Genomic DNA, 26,587 nt, shown 5'->3' with positions numbered 1-26,587 from the left:
CACTCTGTGAAAGAAAACTCGACAAGCAAAATATTCCTATACATTAAAAGTTTAATTAGCACAGACTTCAAGAGGTCTTTACGCAAAATCAAATATACGTAAATATTACAAAGCAATAGACAAAAATCATGCACACTAAATATCAATCACATTGTTTTTAAGCATATAACATTTATATAAGCAAGTATAAATATACAGGGACATTTAGTCTATTATGTACATCCAATTATATATTCATTATATTTTGTACTGTATTCAATATGAGCAGATAATATGATTTGTTCAATAAAAATGATGCCAAAAACATATTTCTCATGGAAAGCCAGCTTTCATTATGAAAAAAAGAAAACCTGTATATGCAGATCATGGAGGATAAAGCAAGATGATAGATACAAACATCTCTTTATTTCACATTTATGAATCATTGGCCAGTACTCCGAGTAGAAGAATTTTATTTACAAAATGTATACTTTTTATACATTACAGGATCACTCTACAAAACAGACATTACAAAAGGAAATAAAGCGTATGTCCATACTTGTGAAAAAATTAAATAAAATTTTTATATAACCTTCATTCTGTGTTCATTTGTCTTCATGGTAATGTATATGTCTACAGGAAGTAACAAAGTTATGATTAAAATTTTGAAACTGTGTAAAAAATATAATGAAATGCAATTGCAAAGAAATTAATCCAGTGCCTTCAAATTTTTGTTGAAATTTAACAATACAGGTGTCATTTAATATACAAACAAAGATTAATGAAAGATTCTGCATGGCTTAATGTTCTAGAAAATAAATAGAATAAAACTGTGTGTAACTAGACAGATTATTTTATAGTTGATAAATCATAGAAAATGCTCATCTTAAAATTTACATTTGAACCAAACATTCTTCTAACAGTCACTCCAATGAAAATCTGCTCTTGCAGAACTGTACAAAGATTTCTGACACAATCTCTTACAGAGCTATCCTGAGACTCCTTGGTTCCATCTTTTAAAAAAGAAGAAATCATCAAGCATACCATACAATTTCATAATAAATATGTATAAACACTTTTTATACAACACACAGACCTATTTGACTCACTGTACCAATATACTTTAATAAATTCTATTTTTGTGTTCGAAATCTAACTGGCCATGTATCCATATACAAGACGGAAGCCTTCTTACGAGGGGAGGCTCTGCGATCACATGCAGCCAGGGCAGCAAGTTTCTCAGTTGTGGTTTGTTCCAGAAAACTGAAGTCATCGTGTTTCTTCCAGCGCCCTTGTTTCTTTGGTTCAAGATCCTCACACCCTATAGCACTATCATTATCATCTGATGTGTGAGAAGGAACAGATTTTTTCTTCTTTTGAGTCTTTGGCCAGCCAGTCAAGTTCTTCCTACGTTTTTTACCACTACGGCAAGGCTTAGGTTCACTGACAACAGAGCCGTCAATAGTTTCTGAGTCACATAAGGACACACATTCTGAACTTGCTTCTGTATTATCATCAGCACTAGAAAATTCATCACAAGAAGCACGATCAGTACACACACAAAAACACGCATCGTCAATAACCTCAGACGCTTCCCGAGCCAGTATATTTTCTGGCATTAAATAGTCTTTCACCTCATCACAAAGCCCAGCAATAAAAAATGGGTCTACTTCATGAGCAAGCGGACTGTCATACAACTTTAGCTCTTTAGCAACATTCACTGATCCTTTATCAAACTTGGAACTTGTTAATCTCTTCTTTTTACCACGCTTCTTAGGCAGTGTCTTTTTTAAGTCTTGTTCTTCACTTTCTTTTAACTCAAGATGAGCACTACATACAGGGTTCTCCTCACTAGTCTCCAATTTCATAACATGATCAATGTGTAATGCAAGTATTGCTAATTCTTCTGTTGATTCAAAAGACTCAGGAGGCTGCATTCTCACAGACTCAGCACCAGGTGTGCTTGTTCCATCTGAGGAGGCTTCATCCACTCTCAACGGAGCAGACTTTGCTACTTTTGAACTTTTTGCCTTTTTTGCTGGAATGATGTCAGAGAAAAGAGCAAGGGTGGACGCATGGCATCTAGGGGATTTCCTTACTAGATCTGCTAGGTCATTTTTTTTCTTGGACACAAGTCCTTTTTTGTAACAGAGAAAGTCTCGAACATACTCCTTCGGCATTTCATATGGCAAAACAAACTTCAGGGGTTCCTCTTCATAAACAAATTCATTAACATCATTACCATCTATTAATCTCTGGTATGTTTGATACCAACACTCTTGCTCAGGTACACCCTCAAATGAGAAATACAAATCCTGTAAGTCACTTCTTGATCCATCTATCATCTCTGTACTTGTTTCTGCACTTATAGAGCAATAACCATCAATATTTGTGTAGGGTTGACACAGATTTTCTGCTAGGAGTTCAGTTTGCTCTTCTGCAGCAAGGATAATTCTCTCCTCATCATCACAAGTTTTTCTCTTATCTACCTCTGGCCCTTTCTTCTTACCATCCTCAGTATTTTTTCTTTTGTCAACATCATTAGCTTTTTTCTTGCATTCTGCATAAGTTATTCTTAAGTCTTCCTCACAGTACTTTGTCTTCAGCCCTTCTGTACTCCTTAATGCACTTTCATCACAGCTCCTTCTGTTCTCTTCGTCAAAGACACTTTTCTCTTCAGAGATTTTTCTATTCCCTTCTTCAAAGACTTTTCCATTTTCTCCTTCAGGGACTCGACTCTTCTCTTCTTCAGAGAGCCTTCTCCTCTCCTCTTCCAAAGCTCTTCTTTTCTCCTCTTCTGAGGCTCTTCTCTTCTCCTCTTCAAAGGCTCTTCTCTTCTCCTCTTCAGAGGCTCTTCTCTTCTCCTCTTCAGAAGCTCTTCTCTTCTCATCTTCAGAAGCTCTTCTCTTTTCCTCTTCAGAAGCTCTTCTCTTTTCCTCTTCAAAGGCTCTTCTCTTCTCCTCAGAGGCTCTTCTTTTCTCCTCTTCAGAGGCTCTTCTCTTCTCCTCTCCAGAGGCTCTTCTCTTCTCCTCTTCAGAGGCTCTTCTCTTCTCCTCTTCAGAGGCTCTTCTCTTCTCCTCTTCAGAGGCTCTTCTCTTCTCCTCTTCAGAGGCTCTTCTCTTCTCCTCTTCAGAGGCTCTTCTCTTCTCTTCAGAAGATCTCTTCTCCTCTTCAGAACTTTTTCTCTTTTCCTCTTCAGAGACTTTTCTCTTCTCTTCAGAAGTTCTTTTCTTCTCTTCTTCAGAGACTCTTCTTTTCTCTACAGAAACTTTTCTCTTTTCCTCTTCAAAGGCTCTTCTCTTCTCTTCAGAGACTTTTCTCCTGTCTTCAGAGACTTTTCTCTTGTCCTCTTCCAAGACTTTTCTCTTTTCTTCAGATACTTTTCTCTTGTCCTCAGAGACTCTTCTCTTCTCTTCTTCAAGTCCTTTTCTTTTTTGCTCTTCTGAGCTTCTCTTCTTATCATCAGAAGCTCTCCTTATGTCTCTGTCCTTATCCTTTAATTCAAATTTGTCAGAATTCTTGGAAAAGGATTTTGGTTTCTCTTTTATTTCCATCTTTTCCAAGCTCTTCTCACCATCACGTGGATCTTCTAGTTTACCTCCAGTGCTACGAGTCACTCTCCTTCTCCTCTCAAATGTGAAACATTTCTTGGTATTGGAGGTCTCCTTAAGTTTTGAATCCTCCTTTTCAAATTCCTTTCCTTCAAATTCATCTGCCTTGGTTCTTTCCTTGTCTGCCACTGAGGTGGACCGTCTCAGCCGCTCTGCAGTTTCCTGGAAGTGATAGTATTCCCGATTGTCTCGAAGGAATCTTTCTGCATCTGACAGTCGCTTCCGACCTGATTTTCTACTACTAGATGCCTCAGATAAACGTTTGCTTCCCCCTTTGATCTTGCAACGAGTTTGCAAAGTGGAACCAATTCCAACAGAATTACTTTGTGGTATAGTAGTGCTCACGGGGAAGCCAAAGAAATTTTCGTCGTCGTCGTCATCATCATCATCGTTTAACATTGTTAGATCATATCGGGTTTTTCTATTTCTGCTTCCTACTGGACGCCCTCTTCTTTTACTTAAACCTGGATCATCTTTAATTCTTTTTGCACTAGATTTACAGTCATCATCAGTAGTTCGTGAATGTTTCCCTTTTCCCTTTCCCCTGCCTCTGGGTGGATTTGCTGTCCCTTCGGACTCATCAGAACAGTCACTTTTAGAGTCTTGGTTTTCAGTACCATCATCACTTTCATCACTTTCACTATCAGAATCCACTTTGTTTTTATTTCTCATTATTTCTTCTTTTTCATTATAATACTGTTCAGTTTCGGAAATAAGCAACCAGTCAGCAGTTTTTTTTCGTATTTTTGCTTTTTTACTTTCAAAGGTCTTTCTGTCAGCAGGTGAGATTTCAAGTAGAAGACTAAAATCTAGCTTTTCACCATTGTGTTCAATATTGCCATTACTTCTAGACACTGAGCTATTATCAGACTCATCGCTATTAACACGGCTGATTCTACGTCCTTTCACTTTATGAGCTCCATTAACTAATTCCGAAGTCACATCCCCATTGTACTTGGCACTTACATGGGTTGCAGCCTCACCTAACAGAGGCTCCCCATTCTTTGGCTTTCCTCGTTTTATAGTTTTATCCACCATATCGAAACAGACACGCTTATCTGCTACACTACGAGAGTCTGATGTTTCAGACTCTGACTTCTCTGAGCGACAGCTACATTTTCGAGGTTTAGTAAATCGCTTTGCTCTTACTAGTGGCTCTGATTTTATTACAACCGCTTCAAAATCTGCACTATTTAACCTTTTAGATGCTCGACTTCTCCTTTTTTGACAAAAGGAGTTAAGTTTAGCATCTGCTTCTTGAATCAATCTTACCATTTCTCTGTTTAATTTAGTGGCTGCAGGTGGACTAGCTTGAGAATGAGCAGAGATTTGATCTGAAGTGAAATCTAATACAGATGCTTTGGACTTAGCAATTGTTGGTTCAATACTGGCTACTTCTCCAACAATTTCCCCAGTAATTACTGGTTTGGTTTCAAGTTCAGGAAGAGCAGCTTCAGTCTTAATCAGCCCTGAAAAAGCACCTTCATTTACAGTTCCAAGAAGGAGTGTCGAGTCATGAGCCTGAACCTTAGGATTGGCAGCCTTTGTTACTTTATTCTCAAGAATGGACAACTGATTCACTTTAACCTCAACAGTAGCATCAGTTTTATTCAACAAGTCTTGAAAATTATCACATTCATTTTCACTATCATGAGAAAATAAAGGTTCCTTCTTTATTACTTTATGAGCAGTTGCCTCATTAAATAAAATTTCAGTAGCAGAGGTTACTGTAAACTTCTGAGATACATAAGCATCAGTTAGCCGATTCTGAGGAAGAGCAGTTTCATTCGGTGTCACTTCAGGGACCGTCGTCTCATTCAGTGACAACTCTGGAACAGTGGCTACATTTGTCAATACTTCAGGAACAGCAGCTTCAACACATGCTTCAGATATAGCTTCAGCAACAGATTCTTCAGGAACTGGAGCTTCAGTAACAACAGTTGGCACTGTTACCTGATGAATAGTTGCTTTAAGATCTGAAGTCTTGGGCACAATTAATTCGGGTACTAACGTTTCAGGTACAAGTACCTCAGGTGGAGAAGTTTTATGATGGACTGTAGCCCCCACGTCACATTGAGTACGTAGTCTATGGAGCACTGGTTGAGGCTGAGAAGCTGGACACAGAGGTGTTCGTAACTTGCGAGAGTATTGCCTGGTGGAAGGAATTTTTACAAGGTGACAACTTCTACGGAGCACACGGACGTTCTCCCGAGCATCAGCTGGGAAGACACGGGTACTTCTGGTTGCTACGTCCTCATTCTTGAGTTTTTCCTGGACCACAAGCGTTGGACCAGAATGTATGGTCTCTCCAATCTAAGGATTAGAAAAAGTTAATCTTAAGTAGAAAAGCTCAAAATTAAATATAATAAGCATTTTTGCATTAAAAGGATCCTTTCCATTTGTTAAATAGTAAACTTTTACAACCTTCCTATTAATGTGAAATGTTGGAATAACATTTTTAAAAGATATTCATTATTATACTCTTATGAGATAAAAGTGTTATTGATGCACAAGGCAAGAACAAGTATGATGAAAAATCTGTGGCAAGCACTTGATTGTTTGCTTCTGATATAAAAAATATTTTCTGTTGAGTTATCATCAAAGGGTATTATTAATTAATTGTAGTTTTGAGGTTTTGTAAGTAGTGTCTACTAGTCAATGATTGTCATATTATTACCATTAACCCTTTCACTGTAGGAAGCCCCAAAAATAAAAGTGCTGACAATGTTGGCATTTTGTGAAAAAAAAAAAAAAATTCTTCTGAGATGGTAGAGAATCTGTTTTCTGAAGGTAATGACACCAAAAGCATGAAGTTTGATGGAAAGCTTAAAGAATTATGCAGGTGCAAACTTAGCAGCCTAGGTGCAATTTTACACATCAGCAATTCAATTGCTTAATTCAACCAAATTCTTAGCTATTTTATTAAGAAGCAAGAAATTGCCCATTCAATTATGAAAACTATGGTGCAAAGTGCATAGAAGTTGGTAATTAGGCCAACTTTATACAAAATTAAAAAAAAAATTCAGTGCAACCTTTAACCCTTTCAGGGTCCATCCCATAGATCTATGGTTTTACGTTCAGGGTCCAAACCGTAGATCTACGCCAAAATTCTAGCGGCGTCAAATTTAGTACGAGAAAGCTGGCAGGCCTACATCTGAGAGAATGGGTCTGGGTGGTCAGTGTGCACACCATAGAAAAATCTGGATGCCCGCATGGCATTGTGGGAACGCCGGCAAAGTAGCTTTGTTCACAGTGCCTGGCGGCAAGGAAGCTCTCACTCCCCACTCACTCTCCAGGTGAATTCTGACTCTCCTCTTCACAACTTACAGTTCTAAGACTGATGGAAGTGGAGCTGAAGATGAATTCTATGGTTTTGAACCATATGGTACCATATGGTACCCTGTACCATGTTATCCTGTACTGCATGGTACCCTATACCATATAGTACAATGTACCATATGGTACCCTGTAACATATGATACTGTGTACCATATGGTCAATAGGTGTTGGTGGCATGAGACACCAGCCAAGACTGAGTGAGTGGAAGCAAGCTAGCTACTGACTCCGCAGGTTCCGAGACAAGTGCTTTGTCATCCACCTCAAGAAACACGTCAAGTTCCTGTACACTTGTAAATATATAATAGAACATTACTAATATACAACATTTTTGCATATTTTTGTTGTAAACAATTATTGTAAACAAAATAATAATGAAAATATTAGTGTGTTTATTGTGTTGAATACAACAGTACCATATGGTACAATGAACCATATAGTATCATTGTACTGTATGGTACAATGTACCATAAGGTACCATTGCACCATATGGTACCATTGTATATGGTACCACTGTACTAAATAGTGCCATTGTACCATATGGTACCATTGCATCATGTGCCATTGTGCCATATGGTACCACTGTATCATATGGTGCCATTGTACCATATGGTACAATTGCACACTATGGTACCATTGTACCATATGGTACTGTTGTATTCAACACAATAACCGCACTAATATTTTCATCATTTTGTTTACAATAAACTTGTAAACAAGTATTGTAAGCAATATAATGATAAACAAATTACTGTAGTGCAGTTATTGTGTGGAATACAATGAGTATACACTTATACAATATACATTATACTGGTCTCACAGGCCACAAATGTTATTAGAAAAAGAAAAAAATTAGAAAAGAAAAAAGTATAAAAAACGTAAAATAAAAAAAAATGGGATTTTGCAGAAGTCACTGATGTTGCCGCCACCCGGTCATTTTGGGTCAACTTCCTGCCACTGTATCTCGGTAAGTACTGATCAGAAAGAATTTTTTTTTTTGTCTTTTTACCTTCACAAAAATATACTCTTTAATTCTGTAAGAAAAAATAATTTTTTTTTTTTTCAAAATTTCTTGGACACTAGAGCACCACTTCAGATTTTGGCCTTGGACCCTGAAGGGATTAACTGCTAAGGCACTGATCAATGCATCACACTAGCACCCCAAACATTTTTGAAAAAAAAAAAAAAAAAAAAAAAAAGGTTAATTTTCTAAGTGTTAAAAAAAAAAAATCTGGGTCCATACTTACTGAGATATAAAGCCGCAAAGTTTGCATTAGATGCTCATGTGATGGCAATATGGAGTCCTGTCGCTTGGAGAAATGTTGCCAATAAACTCTTTAACTCACTGTTTTTTAAATTTACATAGTTTTTATGTTCCAATAATTACAGTTTATAGTAGATCTGTGATTTCATAGCCAATCACAGTCCTGATTGGCTATGACAGGTGAACATGTCCACCTGCCCAGTCACATACTATGGGGATACGATTAATGAACAGGTTTCTGCAGTGACTGGAATGCCTATAACATTTTCTTTTGAATTATGTTTTTATACTGCTGTACACTAATGGCCCCCCCCCCTTCAAGGCTGGTGACATTGCAGACCTGGAGAGTGTACAAAGAACTTTCACGGCACACATAAGTACAATAAGGCACCTAAACTACTGGGAATGGTTGAAGGTCCTTGATCTGTATTCCCTCGAACGCAGGCGAGAGAGATACATGATAATATACACTTGGAAGGTCCTGGAGGAATTGGTACCAAACCTCCACATGAAAATCACTCCCTATGAAAGCAAAAGACTTGGCAGGAGATGCAACATTCCCTCGATGAAAAGCAGGGGCGCCATGAGTACACTGGGAGACAACACAAGAAGTGTCCGGTGCCCAAGACTGTTCAATTGCCTCCCAGCATACATAAGGGAGATTACCAATAGACCCCTGGCTGTCTTCAAGAAGGCACTGGACAGGCACCTAAAGTCAGTACCTGACCAACCGGGCTGTGGTTTGTACGTCAGCTTGCGTGCGGCCAGCAGTAACAGCCTGGTTGATCAGACCCTGATCCACCATGAGGCCTGGTCTCAGACCAGGCCGCGGGGGCGTTGACCCCCGAAACCCTCTCCAGGTAATACTGGAAATTTTGGAAAATGCATTATTATAATCAAAAAGAAGTGCTAAACCAACTAGGGTCATACAGCACTGCAGGGAAGGGAGTGATGCAGGATAAAAGGATAAGTAAGGGTGGAGAGGACAACAAAGGTAAAGTTAGGAAGCTCTGTGAGGAGTGCTAAAGGAAGGATTATCAATGATTGTGTAATAAATCAGTTGCTGTCAAAGAAGTGAAAGAGGGAGTCTGTGTCAAAGGTGGGACCATCAGCAAGGAGGGAAGATAAAGTAAGTGTTAGAACAGTGACAGCGTCAGAGGTAAATTCAGCGTGCTCGTTGAAAGACAGGACAGTCCAATAGAACATGACGAACCGAAATTGGAACCTGACAAGTCTTACAGAGTATGACAGGGTGCCTCTCTATTAGATACCCATGAATAAGACAGGTGTGCCCAATGTGAAGACAGGAAAGCGTAGCCTCCCCAACCTTGGCATCAAGAGTAAGAAGGCCAAAAACCTAAACTTGGTTTGATAAAATATACTTTGTTGAGTCATACTGGACCAACACTGTTGCCAATGGTTGCAAAGATGGCTAGAGTTTACAGGAAAATAGTCTGAGAATGGAAGACCTCTATATGAAACTGGAAAGTCATGTACTGATGGCTGTGCAGCAGAGTCTGCCTGCTCATTGCTCTGAACATCAACATGACCAGGGACCCAACAGAAAACAAAATCTTTGTTTTTGCTGGAAATACGGAAAAACAAAAGTTGTATATGAAAAACTAGGGGATGAGGTGAATCAAATTTCTGAATAGCTTGCAAAGCACTAAGGGAATCTGAGACTACTTCAAATGTCGAGGTAGGCATAGATGCAATACATATAAGTGCAATGAGAACTGCATATAATTCAGCTGTAAAAATGCAATCTGAGTCTAATAAATGCCCTCACACTATGCTGTCCAGGAACACTGCTGCAAATCGGACACCATAAGAGGAATTAGAACCATCAGCGTACATTTCAACGGCATGAGAACAAGACCAGAAGCGAGTAAGAAAAAAAAGCGAGAAGCAACTGTAGGTAATTGGGTGTTCATGCATGGCAGTGGAGAAGAACAGATACAAACTGTTGGAACCTCCCAGGAGGGAAGGGAAAAGCTAGATGAACATATAAAAGGGGCACATGAAAAGAAGACAAGAGTGAAGACGAAGAGAGAAAGGATGGAGTAAACAGGGGTGGCGAACAAATAATGGACCTCTACTAATGTATATTACTATCCAGTATGTAGAAGGATTGTGAAGGTCATAAGAGTGGACAAAATAGCTGAAGCAATGAGCATCATGGTAATCGTTCAAGGATGGCATACAGTGGAGCCTCGTTTTTCGTAAGGCTCAAAAGTCGTAATTTTCAGAAATTGTAATTTTTTTTCATTAAAACACTGACTCGCAAATTGTCATTTGACTTGCAAATAGTCGTTTTTTTGGGGACGCCTACGCACGGCCCTGAGCCACCTCACCAGCCAGTGTGCCACTGTTTAGCTGTGAGTGAGGATGATCCCACGAGTTCATACGATACATTTCATAATATTCCATTTGTTTTAGTGCTTGCAACTGCTAAGTAAGTCACCATGGCTCCAAAGAAAGCTTCTAGTGCCAGCCCTTTGGTAAAGAATGTGAGAAACACATAATTTAAGAAAAAGTTTGTAGAAAAATATGAAAGTGGTGGTGGTAGAGTGGTAGCAGTTGTGATAGTGGTAGAGGGTGGTAGCAGTTGTGATAGTGGTAGAGGGTGGTAGCACTGTGATAGTGGTAGAGGGTGGTAGTGATGGTGGTAGAGCATGGTAGTGGTTGTGATAGTGGTAGAGGGTGGTAGTGATGGTGGTAACAGTTGTGATAGTGGTAGAGGATGCCTTCTTCGGTGATTCAGCGATTTTACTAACTCCTCCAATGTTGTTGGAGTTATATCGGGCTACAGAAAACACCCTTGCCTCAGCTGCTGCTTCACCACCATTATGGACGGCTTATGCTCACAGTGGCCCTTACACACCCAACAAGAGAACACGTCTTCTGACATACATAATGACTATTTTATTCATTCTAGAGTATATTCCATGTTTCTATGTTATTAACCCTTTGACTGTCGCAAGCCCCAATCCTGAAGTGTCTCCTTGTGTCGAGAAATAATAATAAAAAAAAAAAGTTATTATTTTTCTGATTGTTTTAGTCCAAAAAAAATTTTTTTTAACCATCTGTACTCACAGAGATAGATGCGTGAAGTTGGTAGAAAATGAGCCGCATATGGCAACAGCAGCGACTGCCGCTCACCCGGTAAACTTTGGTTTACTTGTATTCGAAGTCTTGTTTTTTCAGTAATTTACTTTTTCACATAACTTATGTGGCCTGAGAGTCCAAAGTAAGGTGCAATGTACATATACAGTGGACCCCCGGTTAACGATCACCTCCGAATGCGACCAATTATGTAAGCGTATTTATGTAAGTGCGTTTGTAAGTGTATGTTTGGGGATCTGAAATGGACTAATCTACTTCACAATATTCCTTATGGGAAGAAATTCGGTCAGTACTGGCACCTGAACATACTTCTGGAGTGAAAAAATATCGTTAACCGGGGGTCCACTGTATACACTCACTGTATACAACACAATAAGCGCACAAACATAATTATCAATATATTGTTTACAAAACTTGTTTACACAAACAAACAATACAAAAAATTGTTTATTACTATTGTTTTATAACACACCTACCATCCGACTTACGACCGAGTTCGGTTCCGAGAAACCGGTCGTAAGTCGAAATGGTCATAAGTCGAACTTTACTACTGAATATCAACAAAACAGTTTTGTAATGACTTTATTTTATTGTTTTATTTTGGTATTTCATGTTTTACTTTACTTTTTATGCTGTAAGTACTGTATTTTATACTGTAAGGTTTAGGATAAACACTGTGTACAACACAAATAGTTGTTTATTTCCCAGAAATTTGGCATAAAAAACACGGTCGTAAGTCAAGTGGTCGTAAGTCGAGCAGGTCGTAAGTCGGATGGTAGGTGTATACACACATACAAATGTACAGTCACCGGACATGTTTCTAGAAGTTCTGCAGCTTGCGGAACTCTTTGAAACATGGTTTCATACACAATGGTGTTTTACACTCCTCACACATAAAACGAGTGTGTCTGCATTTTTGTGGGCATTAGCAGGTAGTTGTGTTACGTAGTTATCCTAGGTAAATGGTCGTGTGTCATCATTCCTTCCTTCCTTCCTACCTTCCTTTCTTCCTTACTTTTTTCCTTCCTTTCATCTCATCCTTCCTTCCCTTCTTCCTTCCTTCTGGTTTCTATAATATATATACACATACACCTACCATCCGACTTACGACCTGCTCAACTTACGACCACTCGACTTACAACCGTGTTTTTTATGCCAAATTTTTGGGAAATAAACAACTATTTGTGTTGTACACAGTGTTTATCCTAAACCTTACAGTATAAAATACAGTACTAACAACATAAAAAGTAAAGTAAAACATGAAATACCAAAATAAAACAATAAAATAAAGTCATTACAAAAATGTTTTGTTGATATTCAGTAGTAAAGTTCGACTTACGACCATTTTGACTTACGACCGGTTTCTCGGAACCGAACTCGGTCGTAAGTCGGATGGTAGGTGTATATAGTCACTGGATACATTCATATAACTGCTATTATCTTCATTCAGTAAGCCTGTCTTGTGTGTGTGTGGCTTCTAACTGTTTTGAGTCTGCTGTCAAAAAGACATATTGTCTCATTACTCACTCCCCCTACCGCCTGTCAAAACAATGGGGTCAGATGCTCGCTTCCCCTCCATCCTATCTAATTATCTTTCTCCCTCATTCTCTCTCTTTCTCCTTCATTCTTCGCTTCTAATTGTTTTGAGTCAGGGTCCGCAGCTGTCAAAATGACATATTGTCTTATACTTACTCCCCCTACTGCCTGTCAAAACAATGGGGTTGGATGCTCCCTTCCCCTCCATCCTATCTAATTATCTTTCTCCCTCGTTCTCCTTCATTCTTCTGGTATCCTGGGCATTGCTTTTGGTCACAAACTCCTCAAAACCATGAAATTGATCTTCACTGACACTTCCATCTCTGTTAGAGCATCACTTGGGAAGAGTAGAGTCCCAGATTTGCCAGGGAGTTACATACGTATTTCTTACCACTAGGCATGCTGAACAAGGACTACTGAAATGGCATTCCCACAATGCACCACTGGCTCCCCGATTTTTTTTTTATATGGTGCACACTGACCATGGAGACCCATTCTCTCACATGTGGGCCTACCAGCTTTCTCCTGCTTGATTTGAAGCCGCTAGAATTTATGCGTTTTAATACGTCAAACACGGTGGCTCGAAAGACGTACAGTGGAACCTCAAATATCGAACTTAATCCATTCCAGGAGCTAGTTCTAAATTCAAAAAGTCTGAAAATTGAAACAATATTTCCCATAAGAAATAATAGAAATACAATTAATCTGTTCCAGAAACCCAAAAATATTCACAAAAAAATAATTTTATAGAGATTAATTACAGTTTTACATACACACAACAAATACTGTAGTGTTCAATTATGTATATAAATATAAAATAACATTTTTACTTACCTTTATTGAAGATTGGTGATGGCATCTGGAAGATAGGGAGGAGGAGAGAGGGAGCTGGGGTTAGTGTTTGGAAGGAGAATCCCCCTCCATGAGGACTTCAGGTAAACCCCTCTCTGGGGTTACTTCCCCTCTCTATCTTTTAATGCCACTAGGACCAGCTTGAGAGTCACTGGACCCCTGTCTCACAAAATAACTGTCCATAGTCCTCTGTTTCTGGCACCTCTTTAACATTTCCCTAAAATGGGAAATGGTTCTGTCACTGAACTGGTTGCAGGAGTTTTCTGTACCAGATAGGCATGGAATTTCCTTGCCTTTTCACAAATAATCATCTCTGAAACATTATCACCTGCCATCTCTTTATCCTTGATCCACACCAGCAACAACTTCTCAACCTCTTCAACTATTTGTGGTCTTTTTTGGTTAGTATATTAACACCTTTCGCAACATCAGCTTCCTTGATTTGTTCTTCCTTTGCCAGGATAGAACCGATGGTCGACTTGTTTTTCCCATACATCCTGGCAAGCTCAGGAAGTCTCACACCACTCTCATACTTCTGTATTATTTCCTTCTATACATCTATGGTGTTTCTCACTTTCTTTACCACAGAGGTACCACTAGCAAGTTTCTTTGGGCCCATGGTAGCTTATTTCACAGTCCCACAAGCACTAAACACAATGAAATAATCGTAAAATGTTTGAATGAGAGTGCAGGTTAGTGTTCACTCAAGTATCAACAAAGCCAGACTGGCTCACGGCGCCTGTGCGGGGACGCAGACAGAGTGAGCTGGTGGACAGGTCCGGTACCCGGTGGTCCGAAAACAGGGGTGCGTTCGATGATAGGGACAAAGTTGGTTCGAAAAAAGGGTTCTATTTCTGAAACGTTCAGTAAGTGATACGTTCGAAATTTGAGGTTTCACTGTATATATACGACCGAAACAATCAAAGGGTTAATATTATTTATGTCATATTAGTTGAATTGTGATAGATAAATAAGCTGTAGAGTTGATATTAGTGTCATATTCTCCAACAATAAACTTGCCTCCCTCCCTCTGCCCAGTCTGCCATACACCAACAAGAGTCTTCAATAAGTGTGATGTTAAATGTTCATTTATACATTTTATTAGTGCTTTACATTTATTTGGCATTCTTGTCTGTATGTAAATCTATATTTAACCCGTAAACGGTCCAAACGTATATATACGTTCACTACTGTACTGCCCCAACTTTTTTGAGAAAAAAAAAAAAAATTGTTTTTTAATAGGAAAAAAGGGCATATGGTACCCAGGCACCCCCAATTATTTTAATATGGTGCACAGTCAGTGCTCACACCCATTCTTTCGTGTCTAGGCGACTCAGGCTTATCATGTATATATATGGTTGGGGCACTAGCAGTAAAAACGTATATATACGTTTGGACTGTTTACGGGTTAATCTAGAGAAGTGGCTAGGGAAGTGACCCCTGAAGTGACTTCGAGTCCTTATGGAGGGAGATTCCCCTTCCAAACAATAACCGCTCTTCTCTCTCTCTCCTCCTCCCTGTCTTCCATTCATCAACAAGAGCCTTCAATATAGGTAACTGTCATGTTGAATGTTCCTTCTTTTGTGCATGTAAATCTATCTTTAATTTAAGGAAAAAAAAAATTTTTTTTGCTGATACTTCTGGGTGTCTGGAACGAGTTAATTGGACTTACATTATTTCTTATGGGGAAAATGGATTCGCAAATCGTCAATTTCGATAATAGTCACACTCTCTGGAACGGATTAATTACGAAAAATGAGGGTCCATTGTACTTGCCTTTGCATATAGTCTTTTGACAGGTGAGGAGCAAAAAGCACCTAGAAATACTGACAAGTGTAAAATTGGCAAAATTATCAATGTTTTGGATGCTTAGCCCTTTCACTACTATGACCCCCAAAATTAAGTCAGATAAGTGTTGCAATTTTTCACAAGAAAATAATAATTTTACCTTCTAAAATTGTACAGAATCTTTTTCTAAAGGGAATGACACTAAAAAATACAAAATTTGGTGCAAAACTTATAGAATTACACACACACGAAGTTGGAGGTTGAGAACACTTTACATAATTGCAACTTTGCCCATTTTAGGCCAATTCATTGCTCAAAGAAACTCAATTCCTAACTATTTCACTAGTATGCCTTTTGTTCTATTGAATGAGCTCAAAAAACTGCCATTCAACTATCAGAACTACCCTATAACTTATCATAACTAAGCACTAAACTCATAAGGGTAACTACCCTATAAAAAAAACACCACCACCAGAACTCAGCAATTTTATGTAAAATTCAACAAATTCCAATTTAAAAACAGTCCAAAATAAACACTATATGTATGCCAGCCACTAAAGTAACCTTCCCTCTGTTTATTAACCCTTTCAGGGTCCGTCCCGTAGATCTACGGCTTTACGTTCAGGGTCCAAACCGTAGATCTACGCCATGAGCTCAGCTCTGATAAACTGTGAGTGGTACAATTGGGCCTAGATATGAGAGAATACATCTATGTGGTATGTGTGCACCACATAAAACAGATCCTGCAGCACACTGTGTATAATGAGAGAAAAAAATGAAATCATGATTTTTCGATTAAAACAGCAACTTTGCAGTGTTTTTTCGTATGTTTTTTATAGTTGTATTTGCGATTTCTTGGTCTCATTTGATAGAATGGAAGACATATTACAGAAAAAAAGATGATTTTGATTGGTTTTAGCACTGGAAATGGCTTGAAACTGAGCTCAAAGTAGCAGAAATGTTAAATTTTTGCCGATATTCAAGAGTAAACAAACGACCTCACACGTCTAATACACGTCAGCTGGTGGGTCTAATATACATTCACAAATATGGTGATGACATTTATACAATTATTACAGTATTGCATAACAGTAAATCTTGTATTTTTTGGTGTGAATAAAAATTCATTATGTGAATAAAAAATCAAAATAGAATTTATTTGTAAAGCCTCAAAACATAACTAATGAACAGAGGAAATGTTAGTTTAGTGCCAGGAATGCCTACATTGTTCATTCTGGACCCTATTTTGAAATTGGAATATTTTGAACTTTGTGTTAAATTGGCCAAATTAACAATTTCCGATCACTTTATTTTGTAGTTGAAACAGTTGACTTGGCGATTTCTTGTGCTCAATCGATAGAATAGAAGTAATACTAGTGAAATAGCTAAGAATTTGGTTGATTGGAATAATGTAATTGGCGTAAAATGGGAGTCAAAGTCGGCAAAATCGCCGATTCGTAAATATCGCTGACACATCAAAATTCGCGAGAGCATAATTTCGTCAATTTTCCACCAAATTTTGTACTTTTTGTTTTATTACCTTCACAAAAAGATTCTCTACGATTTCATAAGAAAAAATAACAAATTTTTTTTTTTTAAATTCTTGGACACTGGTGCGTGACTCCAGATTTGGGCCTTGGACCCTGAAAGGGTTAATCATGCCCTTCATTTTGATTACATCCATACATTTCCCCATCTCCTCCTTTCATTTACAAACTAAGATCTGTTACCTACCTCAGCTCATTTGAAAGTCTTTTACTGTTGTGAGGCATACAAACAGTGAATAGGAGGAAGTAGGAGCCATCTGTGGGCAAGCAATTTCATTTGGTCAATTCAATTTATTTCGATAAATTAGACACATGTGCAACTCTTGGGTATCTTTATTGAGGAAACGTTTTGCCACACAGTGGCTTCATCAGTCCATACAAAGGAGAATCTTGAAGAACAGGAGGAGAATGAGGTAATCAGTCCCTCAACCTTGAGTCGATGTGGTCAGTCCATCAATCTTGAATAGAATACGGCATACGTGCGGAGAAGGAGCTTATAAACCGTTGGCATGAGAGGTGCAGCAGTCATAGGTGGTGTCACATTTGTTCAATGTGGAAGTAGGTCGTGCCCAAGAATTAGGCAAGCGAAGAATTCCCAAGTATTAAGATCACAAGAAGTTGCAGTGTCTGACAGGTTTGTAGATGAATGGTTCAGAGAACCGACATGTTGATAAATTAGACACATGTGCAACTCTTGGATATCTTTATTGAGGAAACGTTTCGCCACACAGTGGCTTCATCAGTCCATACGTAGGAGAAACTTGAAGAACAGGAGGAGAATGAGGTAATCAGTCCCTCAACCTTGAGTCGATGTGTTCAGTCCATCAATCTTAAATAGAATACGTATGTGTACATACATAACACCTCTTCTGAGCATTTTTCTTGGCAGTAGTATGGGGTAGTGATCACCAGGCCTCAAACGAGATGGCGTGTGTTGGTAATTTTGTGGACGCTGGTCTATTGCAGGTGTTGCTCCTTGGTATTTGGCAATTATTTGTCTGATGACTGACAAACAAAATTCACCATATGTATTTTGGTTTGTTGTTGGTCCTCAACTTGTATATGTTATAAGCATTTAGCATGGAAATATCAAGATGGAAAAAAAGTTTTATATACCACTTATAACTCTTGCATACACAATCAGCAAACCCAATCTGCATGTCACATTTGTCCACTGAGTGCATATTGAGGTTGTAGTCCATGACAGCTGCAGGTTCTAGAATGGGTTCATTGGTCTCTCTATTGTGCCTGCCACTGTGTGCCATTTTGTTTCGGTGAACTGATATCAACAATGTGACATCACGTGTGTCATGCCACCGAAATGCCATGATGTCATTGGCAGCAAAGGCTTGCACCTCACCTCTGTGAGTGCCAGCGTCGAACCTTGACATATGTTTATGATTACCACGCACTGTGCCGCCACATGTCTCTCAGGTTCACTAGCAAGAAATCACTGAGTATGGGGCTTGTGTACCAGTTATCAGTAAATAATATATGCCCCTTACCAAGATATGGTTCCATCATTGTTCTAACCACATCACCAGAGATAACTTCCTGGTATCTCTCAATGTATTACTGCCGGTGTACACAATGATATCCAAAACGAGACCGCTTTTGCAATCACACAGTACAAATAACTTTATACCAAAGCGTTTCCTCTTGCTTGGTATGTATTGCTTGAATGAGAGTCTTCCTTTGAATAAAATCAAAGACTCGTCAATACCAAACTTCCTGAAGGGATAAAAATACATGTACATGCAACACTTTTGCTTCGGGTACATAAACACATTTCTGATCTTATTTAACCTGTCGCTTCTGTCAGGCCTTGTTTTGTCTGAAAAGTGTAACATGCGTAACAGTAATAATAATAATAATAATAAGTTTATTTCTTTGTAAAGGTTACAATGTGTAATTACAATTTTGATTTGCTAAGTACACAGATAGCCACTATCATGCCGAGGCATTTTGGGCAAACTAATCCTAATACATAGTAACTAATTAAAACTAGATAAGATAATAGTACATAGTACAGTGGACCCTCGCATACCGGACGCATCGCATACCGTACAATCCGCATACCGGACGCTTTGAGCGCAAAAATTTTGCCTCGCATACCGCCCAAAAACCCGCTCACCGCCCTTCGTCCGAGACGCGTCCAATGTGCGGCCTGAGCCAGCCTCACATGTTCCGCCGGTGGCATTGTTTACCAGCCAGCCTCCGCGGTAACATCCAAGCATACAATCGGAACATTTCGTATTATTACAGTGTTTTTGGTGATTTTTTCTGGAAAATAAGTGACCATGGGCCCCAAGAAAGCTTCTAGTGCCAACCCTACAGCAATAAGGGTGAGAATTACTATGGAGATGAAGAAAAAGATCATTGATAAGTATGAAAGTGGAGTGCGTGTCTCCGAGCTGGCCAGGTTGTATAATAAACCCCAATCAACCATCGCTACTATTGGTGGTACAGCTGCTGCTGCTGCTGTACCACCGTCAGCTGCTGCTGCACTGTCAGCTGCTGGTGCTGTACCACCGTCAGCTGCTGCTGCTGCTGTACCACCGTTGTTGGTGTGGCTTATTGAGAATACCAAGAAACAATTAACCCCAGAGGATTTGCCACCCAGGATAACCCAAAAAAGTCAGTGTCATCAAAGACTGTCTAACTTATTTCCATTGGGGTCCTTAATCTTGTCTCCCAGGATGCAACCCACACCAGTCGACTAACACCCAGGTGAACAGGGAAAATGCCTGGAACTAGTGCTCATATTGGTGAATTTAGAGCCAGCAAAGGTTGGTTTGAGAGATTTAAGAATCATAGTGGCATACACAGTGTGATAAGGCCTGTTCTGGAAGAAAATACCAAACAGGACCTACAGTACTCAGGAGGAAAAGGCACTCCCAGGACACAGTGTCTCATCAGTCATTGCTGTATCTTCAATAAAGGTAAGTGTCATTTATTCTTCATTTAGTAGAGTAGTACATGCACAATATATATTGTGCATGTACTACTCTACTATTGTGCATGTATCCTTCTCTTTGTGTGTAGGAAAATGTATATTTCATGTGGTAAAATTTTTTTTTCATACTTTTGGGTGTCTTGCACGGATTAATTTGATTTCCATTATTTCTTATGGGGAAAATTCATTCGCATACCGAACATTTTGCACAACAGCCAGCCCTCTTGCACGGATTAAGGTCGCTATGCGGGGGTCCACTGTAATTATTTCTTAAAACTAAACATAGAATAGTGGTTAGCTGTTTTACAATCTTGTTTGGACTTAATAAATCTTGTGTATACTTAGTACACGATCTAATTTACAAGGAATGGTGCAGGTGGTAATATTTTATGGAATGGCAGAATTAAAAGCCAGGAGGTCACATGATAGAACTAACCAGTAGATGTTTGGTTGATTTGGTTAATATTGTGAGATAAGATGATTTTTTAGCAGTCCTAAATTTATAAGTTATCTGGGGATCCTTGACTTGTTCCGGTAGCGAGTTCCAGATCTTTGGGCCTTTTATGTACATAGCTTTCTTGCATAGTAAGAGTTTTACTCGAGGGATGTTGAAAAGGGCCTTATGCCTTGTATTGTGACTGTGCATTCTGTTGTAACTGTCTCATCAGTCATTGCTGCATCTTCAATAAAGGTAAGTGTCATTTATTCTTCATTTAGTAGAGTAGTTCATGCACAATATATATTGTGCATGTACTACTCTACTATTGTGCATGTATCCTCCTTTTTGTGTGTAGGAAAATGTATATTTCACGTGGTAAATTTTTTTTTTTATACTTTTGGGTGTCTTGCATGGATTAATTTGATTTCCATTATTTCTTATCGGGAAAATTAATTCAACCTACAATCATTTCGTCTTACGATGGGCTCTCAGGAACGGATTAATATCATAGGTCGGGGGACCACTGTACAGTTACATAGATCATCATACATAGCAGCATATGTATAAAATCCTAGGATAACCCAAAAAAGTCAGGGTGACTTATTTCCATAGGGATCCCTGTATCTGTGCCATATGGTGCCCTGTACCACATGGTGCCCTGTACCACATGGTACCCTGTACCATATGGTAACCTGTACTATATGGTAACCTGTCCTGTATGGTACCCTGTACCATATGGTACCCTGTACCACATGGTACCCTGTAACATATGATACCCTGTACTATATGGTCAGCAGGAGGTGTTGGTGCCATGAGGCACCAGCCCAGACTGAGAGTGAGCAAGACCCAAGCCATTGACTCAGCAGTTTCCAAGACATAGCACTTCATCATCCACCTCAAGCAACATGTCCAGTGGCTGTACATACGTATATAATACATGTATATATATATACACCTACCATCCGACTTACGACCGAGTTCGGTTCCGAGAAACCGGTCCTAAGTCGAGCTTAACTACTGAATATCAACAAAACATTTTTGTAATGGCTTTATTTTCTTGTTTTATTTTGGTATTTCATGTTTTACTTTACTTTTTATGTTGTTAGTACTGTATTTTATACTGTAAGGTTTAGGATAAACACTGTGTACAACACGAATAGTTGTTTATTTCCCAGAAATTTGGCATAAAAAAACATGGTCGTAAGTCGAGTGGTCGTAAGTCGAGCAGGTCGTAAGTCAGATGGTAGGTGTATAATAGAACATTACTAATATACAACATTTTTGAATAATTTTTGTTGTAAACAATTACTGTAAATGAAATGATGAAAATATTAGTGTGGGTTATAATGTTGAGTAAAACAGTACAATATGAAGAGCATAATTTGATTAATGAAGCTCAGCATAAGAAGAAGAATATAAGAAAGAAGGAACACTGCAACAGGCCTACTGACCCATGCAGAGCAGGTCCATGTCCCCCCCCCCCAGATTAGCCCAATGACCCACCCAGTCTGGTCACATCATAAGAACATAAGAAAGGAGGATCACTGCAGCATGCCTGTTGGCCCATACTAGGCACGGATAGAGCACGGCACCAGACCCGGCAGCACAAGCGAGGCAGGTCCAACTCACACCCACCCACACCCACTCATGTATTTATCTAACCTATTTTTAAAACTACACAACGTTTTAGCCTCAATAACTGTACTCGGGAGTTTGTTCCACTCATCCACGACTCTATTACCAAACCAGTGCTTTCCTATATCCCTCCTGAATCTGAACTTTTCCAACTTGAAACCATTGCTGCAAGTACTGTCTTGGCCGGAAATTTTCAGCACGCTATTTACATCCCCTTTATTTATTCCTGATTTCCATTTATACACCTCGATCATATCCCCCCTAATTCTACGCCTTTCGAGAGAGTGCAGATTCAGGGCCCTCAGTCTATCCTCGTATGGAAGATTTCTGATACATGGGATCATCTTTGTCATCCTCCTCTGTACGCTTTCCAGAGCATTTATATTCATTCTGTAATACAGTGACCAGAACTGAGCAGCATAATCTAAATGAGGCCTAACTAAGGATATATAGAGTTGAAGAACAACCTGAGGACTTCTATAATTCATACTTCTAGATATGAAGCCAAGAATTCTGTTAGCTTTATTGCGAACACTAATGCACTGTTGTCTTGGTTTTAGATTACTGCTAACCAGAACTCCTAAATCCTTTTTGCAATCAGTAGTATTAAGATCTACATTATTTAGTTTATATGTGGCATGGTTATTTAACTGTTCAACATTTAGAACTTTTCATTTGTCAATATTAAACTGCATCTGTCACTTCTCCGACCATTGCATCAGTCTATTCAAATCATCCTGGAGTGCTCTAGTGTCCTCATTAGAATGAATTGGACAGCCTATTTTGGTGTCATCAGCAAATTTGCTTATGTCGCTATTTATTCCCTCGTCTATGTCGTTTATGTAAATTCTGAACAAAAACGGGCCCAACACTGACCCCTGAGGAACACCGCTTGTGAAGTGCCCCCATTCTGATTTCTCCCCATTTATGCAAACTCTCTGCTGCCTATTTGTCAGCCATGCCTTTACCCAGGAAAAAATTTCTCCTCCTATTCCGTGTGCCTTAAGTTTCCTCAATAGCCTCTGATGTGGAACTCTATCGAAAGCCTTACTGAAGTCCATATACACAATATTATATTCATTACCATGATCTACCTCCTCAAACACCTTAGTGAAGAAAGTTAGTAAATTCGTAAGACAGGAATGCCCCTTTGTAAAACCGTGTTGAGATTCATTAATCAATCTGTGCCTGTCAAGATGGCTACGAATTGCTTCTGCAATTATTGATTCCATAAATTTACCAACTATGAAAGCAAGGCTTATTGGTCTATAGTTCGAAGCTAAGGACCTGTCACCTGCCTTGTAAATAGGTATTACATTTGCCATTTCCCTCTTGTCTGGCACTATGCCAGTTTGTAGTGATACAGTAGGGCCCCACTTATACGGCGGGTTAGGTTCCAGGCTGTCGCCAGAAAGCAGACATCGCCGGAAGGCAGAACTCCATTTTTTTCAATTTATAAATGCATATAAATGCCAGACAACAAGTTTACACTAAATTATATTAAGTTAGTAATAGAACTAGGCATTAAAAACACACAAAGTAAAATACAGTCACAGTAAATTCATTACTTATCTTAAAGTATTTGTAATCTTAATGTAGGGAGAGAGGTGAGTAGTACTTATTTGTAGGAAGTCAGGTGCAGGTAGCACTGGCTCCCCGTCTCATACTTAATATACGATATTTAAAACATCCCAGAGAGGTAAAATACACATACAGTACACTCATTATTTACCTTAAAATATGTGTAGTCTTAATATAGGAAGAGAGGTGAGTAGCATTTATTTGTATAAAGTCAGTGTAGGTAGCCGGTAGGTGTAGCCGGCCTGGGCTACACCTACCGGCTACCTACACTGTGGCCCAGAGCCATATTATTAACATCGACATGCCTTGTTCACTGAATTTAATCATTTCTAACAACTACCTTTAGATGCCATCATAAACGAAGGTAGAAGTAATGAATAATTCATGCCGAAAATTGTAAACAAAAGCGGAATGAGGGAGTGACTGGGCCAAATGCATATTCATACAGGTTTTCTCTGATGGCTGAGCAAAGAAAACGTAATGTTATCCCTCCACCCGGCTACCACACAGCTCCACAAGTATTATTATCAGAGCACATATAAAATATTTTGAGGAATTGTTAAATGTTGATGAAGATAGGGAAGCTGTGATTTCGTGTATAGGGCAAGGAGGAATAACATCTTGTAGGAGTGAGGAAGAGCCAGTTGTGAGTGTGGGGGAAGTTCGTGAGGCAGTAGGTAAAATGAAAGGGGGTAAGGCAGTCGGGATTGATGGGATAAAGATAGAAATGTTAAAAGCAGGTGGGGATATAGTTCTGGAGTGGTTGGTGCAATTATTTAATAAATGTATGGAAGAGGGTAAGGTACCTAGGGATTGGCAGAGAGCATGCATAGTTCCTTTGTATAAAGGCAAAGGGGACAAAAGAGAGTGCAAAAACTATAGGGGGATAAGTCTGTTGAGTATACCTGGTAAAGTGTATGGTAGAGTTATTATTGAAAGAATTAAAAGTAAGACGGAGAATAGGATAGCAGATGAACAAGGAGGCTTTAGGAAAGGTAGGGGGTGTGTGGACCAGGTGTTTATAGTGAAACATATAAGTGAACAGTATTTAGATAAGGCTAAAGAGGTCTTTGTGGCATTTATGGATTTGGAAAAGGCGTATGACAGGGTGGATAGGGGGGCAATGTGGCAGATGTTGCAGGTGTATGGTGTAGGAGGTAGGTTACTGAAAGCAATGAAGAGTTTTTACGAGGATAGTGAGGCTCAAGTTAGAGTATGTAGGAAAGAGGGAAATTATTTCCCAGTAAAAGTAGGCCTTAGACAAGGATGTGTGATGTCACCGTGGTTGTTTAATATATTTATAGATGGGGTTGTAAGAGAAGTAAATGCGAGGGTCTTGACAAGAGGCGTGGAGTTAAAAGATAAAGAATCACACATAAAGTGGGAGTTGTCACAGTTGCTCTTTGCTGATGACACTGTGCTCTTGGGAGATTCTGAAGAGAAGTTGCAGAGATTGGTGGATGAATTTGGTAGGGTGTGCAAAAGAAGAAAATTAAAAGTGAATACAGGAAAGAGTAAGGTTATGAGGATAACAAAAATATTAGGTGATGAAAGATTGGATATCAGATTGGAGGGAGAGAGTATGGAGGAGGTGAATGTATTCAGATATTTGGGAGTGGACGTGTCAGCAGATGGGTCTATGAAGGATGAGGTGAATCATAGAATTGATGAGGGGAAAAGGGTGAGTGGTGCACTTAGGAGTCTGTGGAGACAAAGAAGTTTGTTCTTGGAGGCAAAGAGGGGAATGTATGAGAGTATAGTTTTACCAACACTCTTATATGGGTGCGAAGCATGGGTGATGAATGTTGCAGCGAGGAGAAGGCTGGAGGCAGTGGAGATGTCATGTCTGAGGGCAATGTGTGGTGTGAATATAATGCAGAGAATTCGTAGTTTGGAAGTTAGGAGGAGGTGCGGGATTACCAAAACTGTTGTCCAGAGGGCTGAGGAAGGGTTGTTGAGGTGGTTCGGACATGTAGAGAGAATGGAGCAAAACAGAATGACTTCAAGAGTGTATCTGTAGTGGAAGGAAGGCGGGGTAGGGGTCAGCCTAGGAAAGATTGGAGGGAGGGGGTAAAGGAGGTTTGGTGTGCGAGGGGCTTGGACTTCCAGCAGGCGTGCGTGAGCGTGTTTGATAGGAGTGAATGGAGACGAATGGTTTTTAATACTTGACGTGCTGTTGGAGTGTGAGCAAAGTAACATTTATGAAGGGGTTCAGGAAAACCGGCAGGCCGGACTTGAGTCCTGGAGATGGGAAGTACAGTGCCTGCACTCCGAAGGAGGGGTGTTAATGTTGCAGTTTAAAAACTGTAGTGTAAAGCACCCTTCTGGCAAGACAGTGATGGAGTGAATGATGGTGAAAGTTTTTCTTTTTCGGGCCACCCTGCCTTGGTGGGAATCGGCCAGTGTGATAATAATGATAATAATAAAAAAATATAAAATATGCAATAAATGCCAGACAACAAGTTTACACTAACTTATATTAAGTTAGCAATAGAAATAGGCATTAAAAACACAATAAAAGGTAAGATACACACAGAGTACACTTATTACTTACCTTAAAATATTAATATTAATGTGTGAGAGGTGAGTGGCAGGGTGTTTATTAAATAAAAAATCAGAATGGCACACCATCATCCTCTAACTTGGCACTTAAAGCAAGAGGCTTACGACTTCTCTTTTTATTACAGCTAACCTTAGACGCCATCATCAATGAGAGCCAACTAGTTAACAAAAGAGTAAACAAGAGAGAGTACGAGATACAGAGTTGAGACAATGTAAGAACACAAACTGAACAGGTAGTGGACGATCACTTGGTCAGGCGAAATAAATGCGTATTAATATGTGTCTACTTTTAGTTCATTCACGTCCATTTGTAAGAGTTTGTAAAACATTTACCTCAATATTTTTTTTATTTTAATAATAATTACCTCACAATAC

General features: G+C 39.2%; 1 protein-coding gene across 2 annotated transcripts in view; it reads right to left on the bottom strand.

Moving 5' to 3' along the window:
* Positions 1–388: 388 nt before the first annotated feature.
* Positions 389–26,587, bottom strand: part of LOC128697178 (uncharacterized) — a 179,478-nt gene continuing 153,279 nt past the window's right edge. For both annotated transcript variants that reach the window (XM_053788755.2, XM_053788844.2), the window contains one exon: positions 389–5,903. In XM_053788755.2, the coding sequence (XP_053644730.2) occupies positions 1,113–5,903 (4,791 nt within the window). In that variant the 3' untranslated portion in view covers positions 389–1,112. The remainder of the gene's footprint in view (positions 5,904–26,587) is intronic.

Source organism: Cherax quadricarinatus, chromosome 2 (genome assembly GCF_038502225.1).
Source record: "Cherax quadricarinatus isolate ZL_2023a chromosome 2, ASM3850222v1, whole genome shotgun sequence".
NCBI lineage: Eukaryota > Metazoa > Arthropoda > Malacostraca > Decapoda > Parastacidae > Cherax > Cherax quadricarinatus.
Note: the sequence above shows the minus strand (reverse complement) of the source record. Positions and strands in the feature narration are given on the sequence as shown.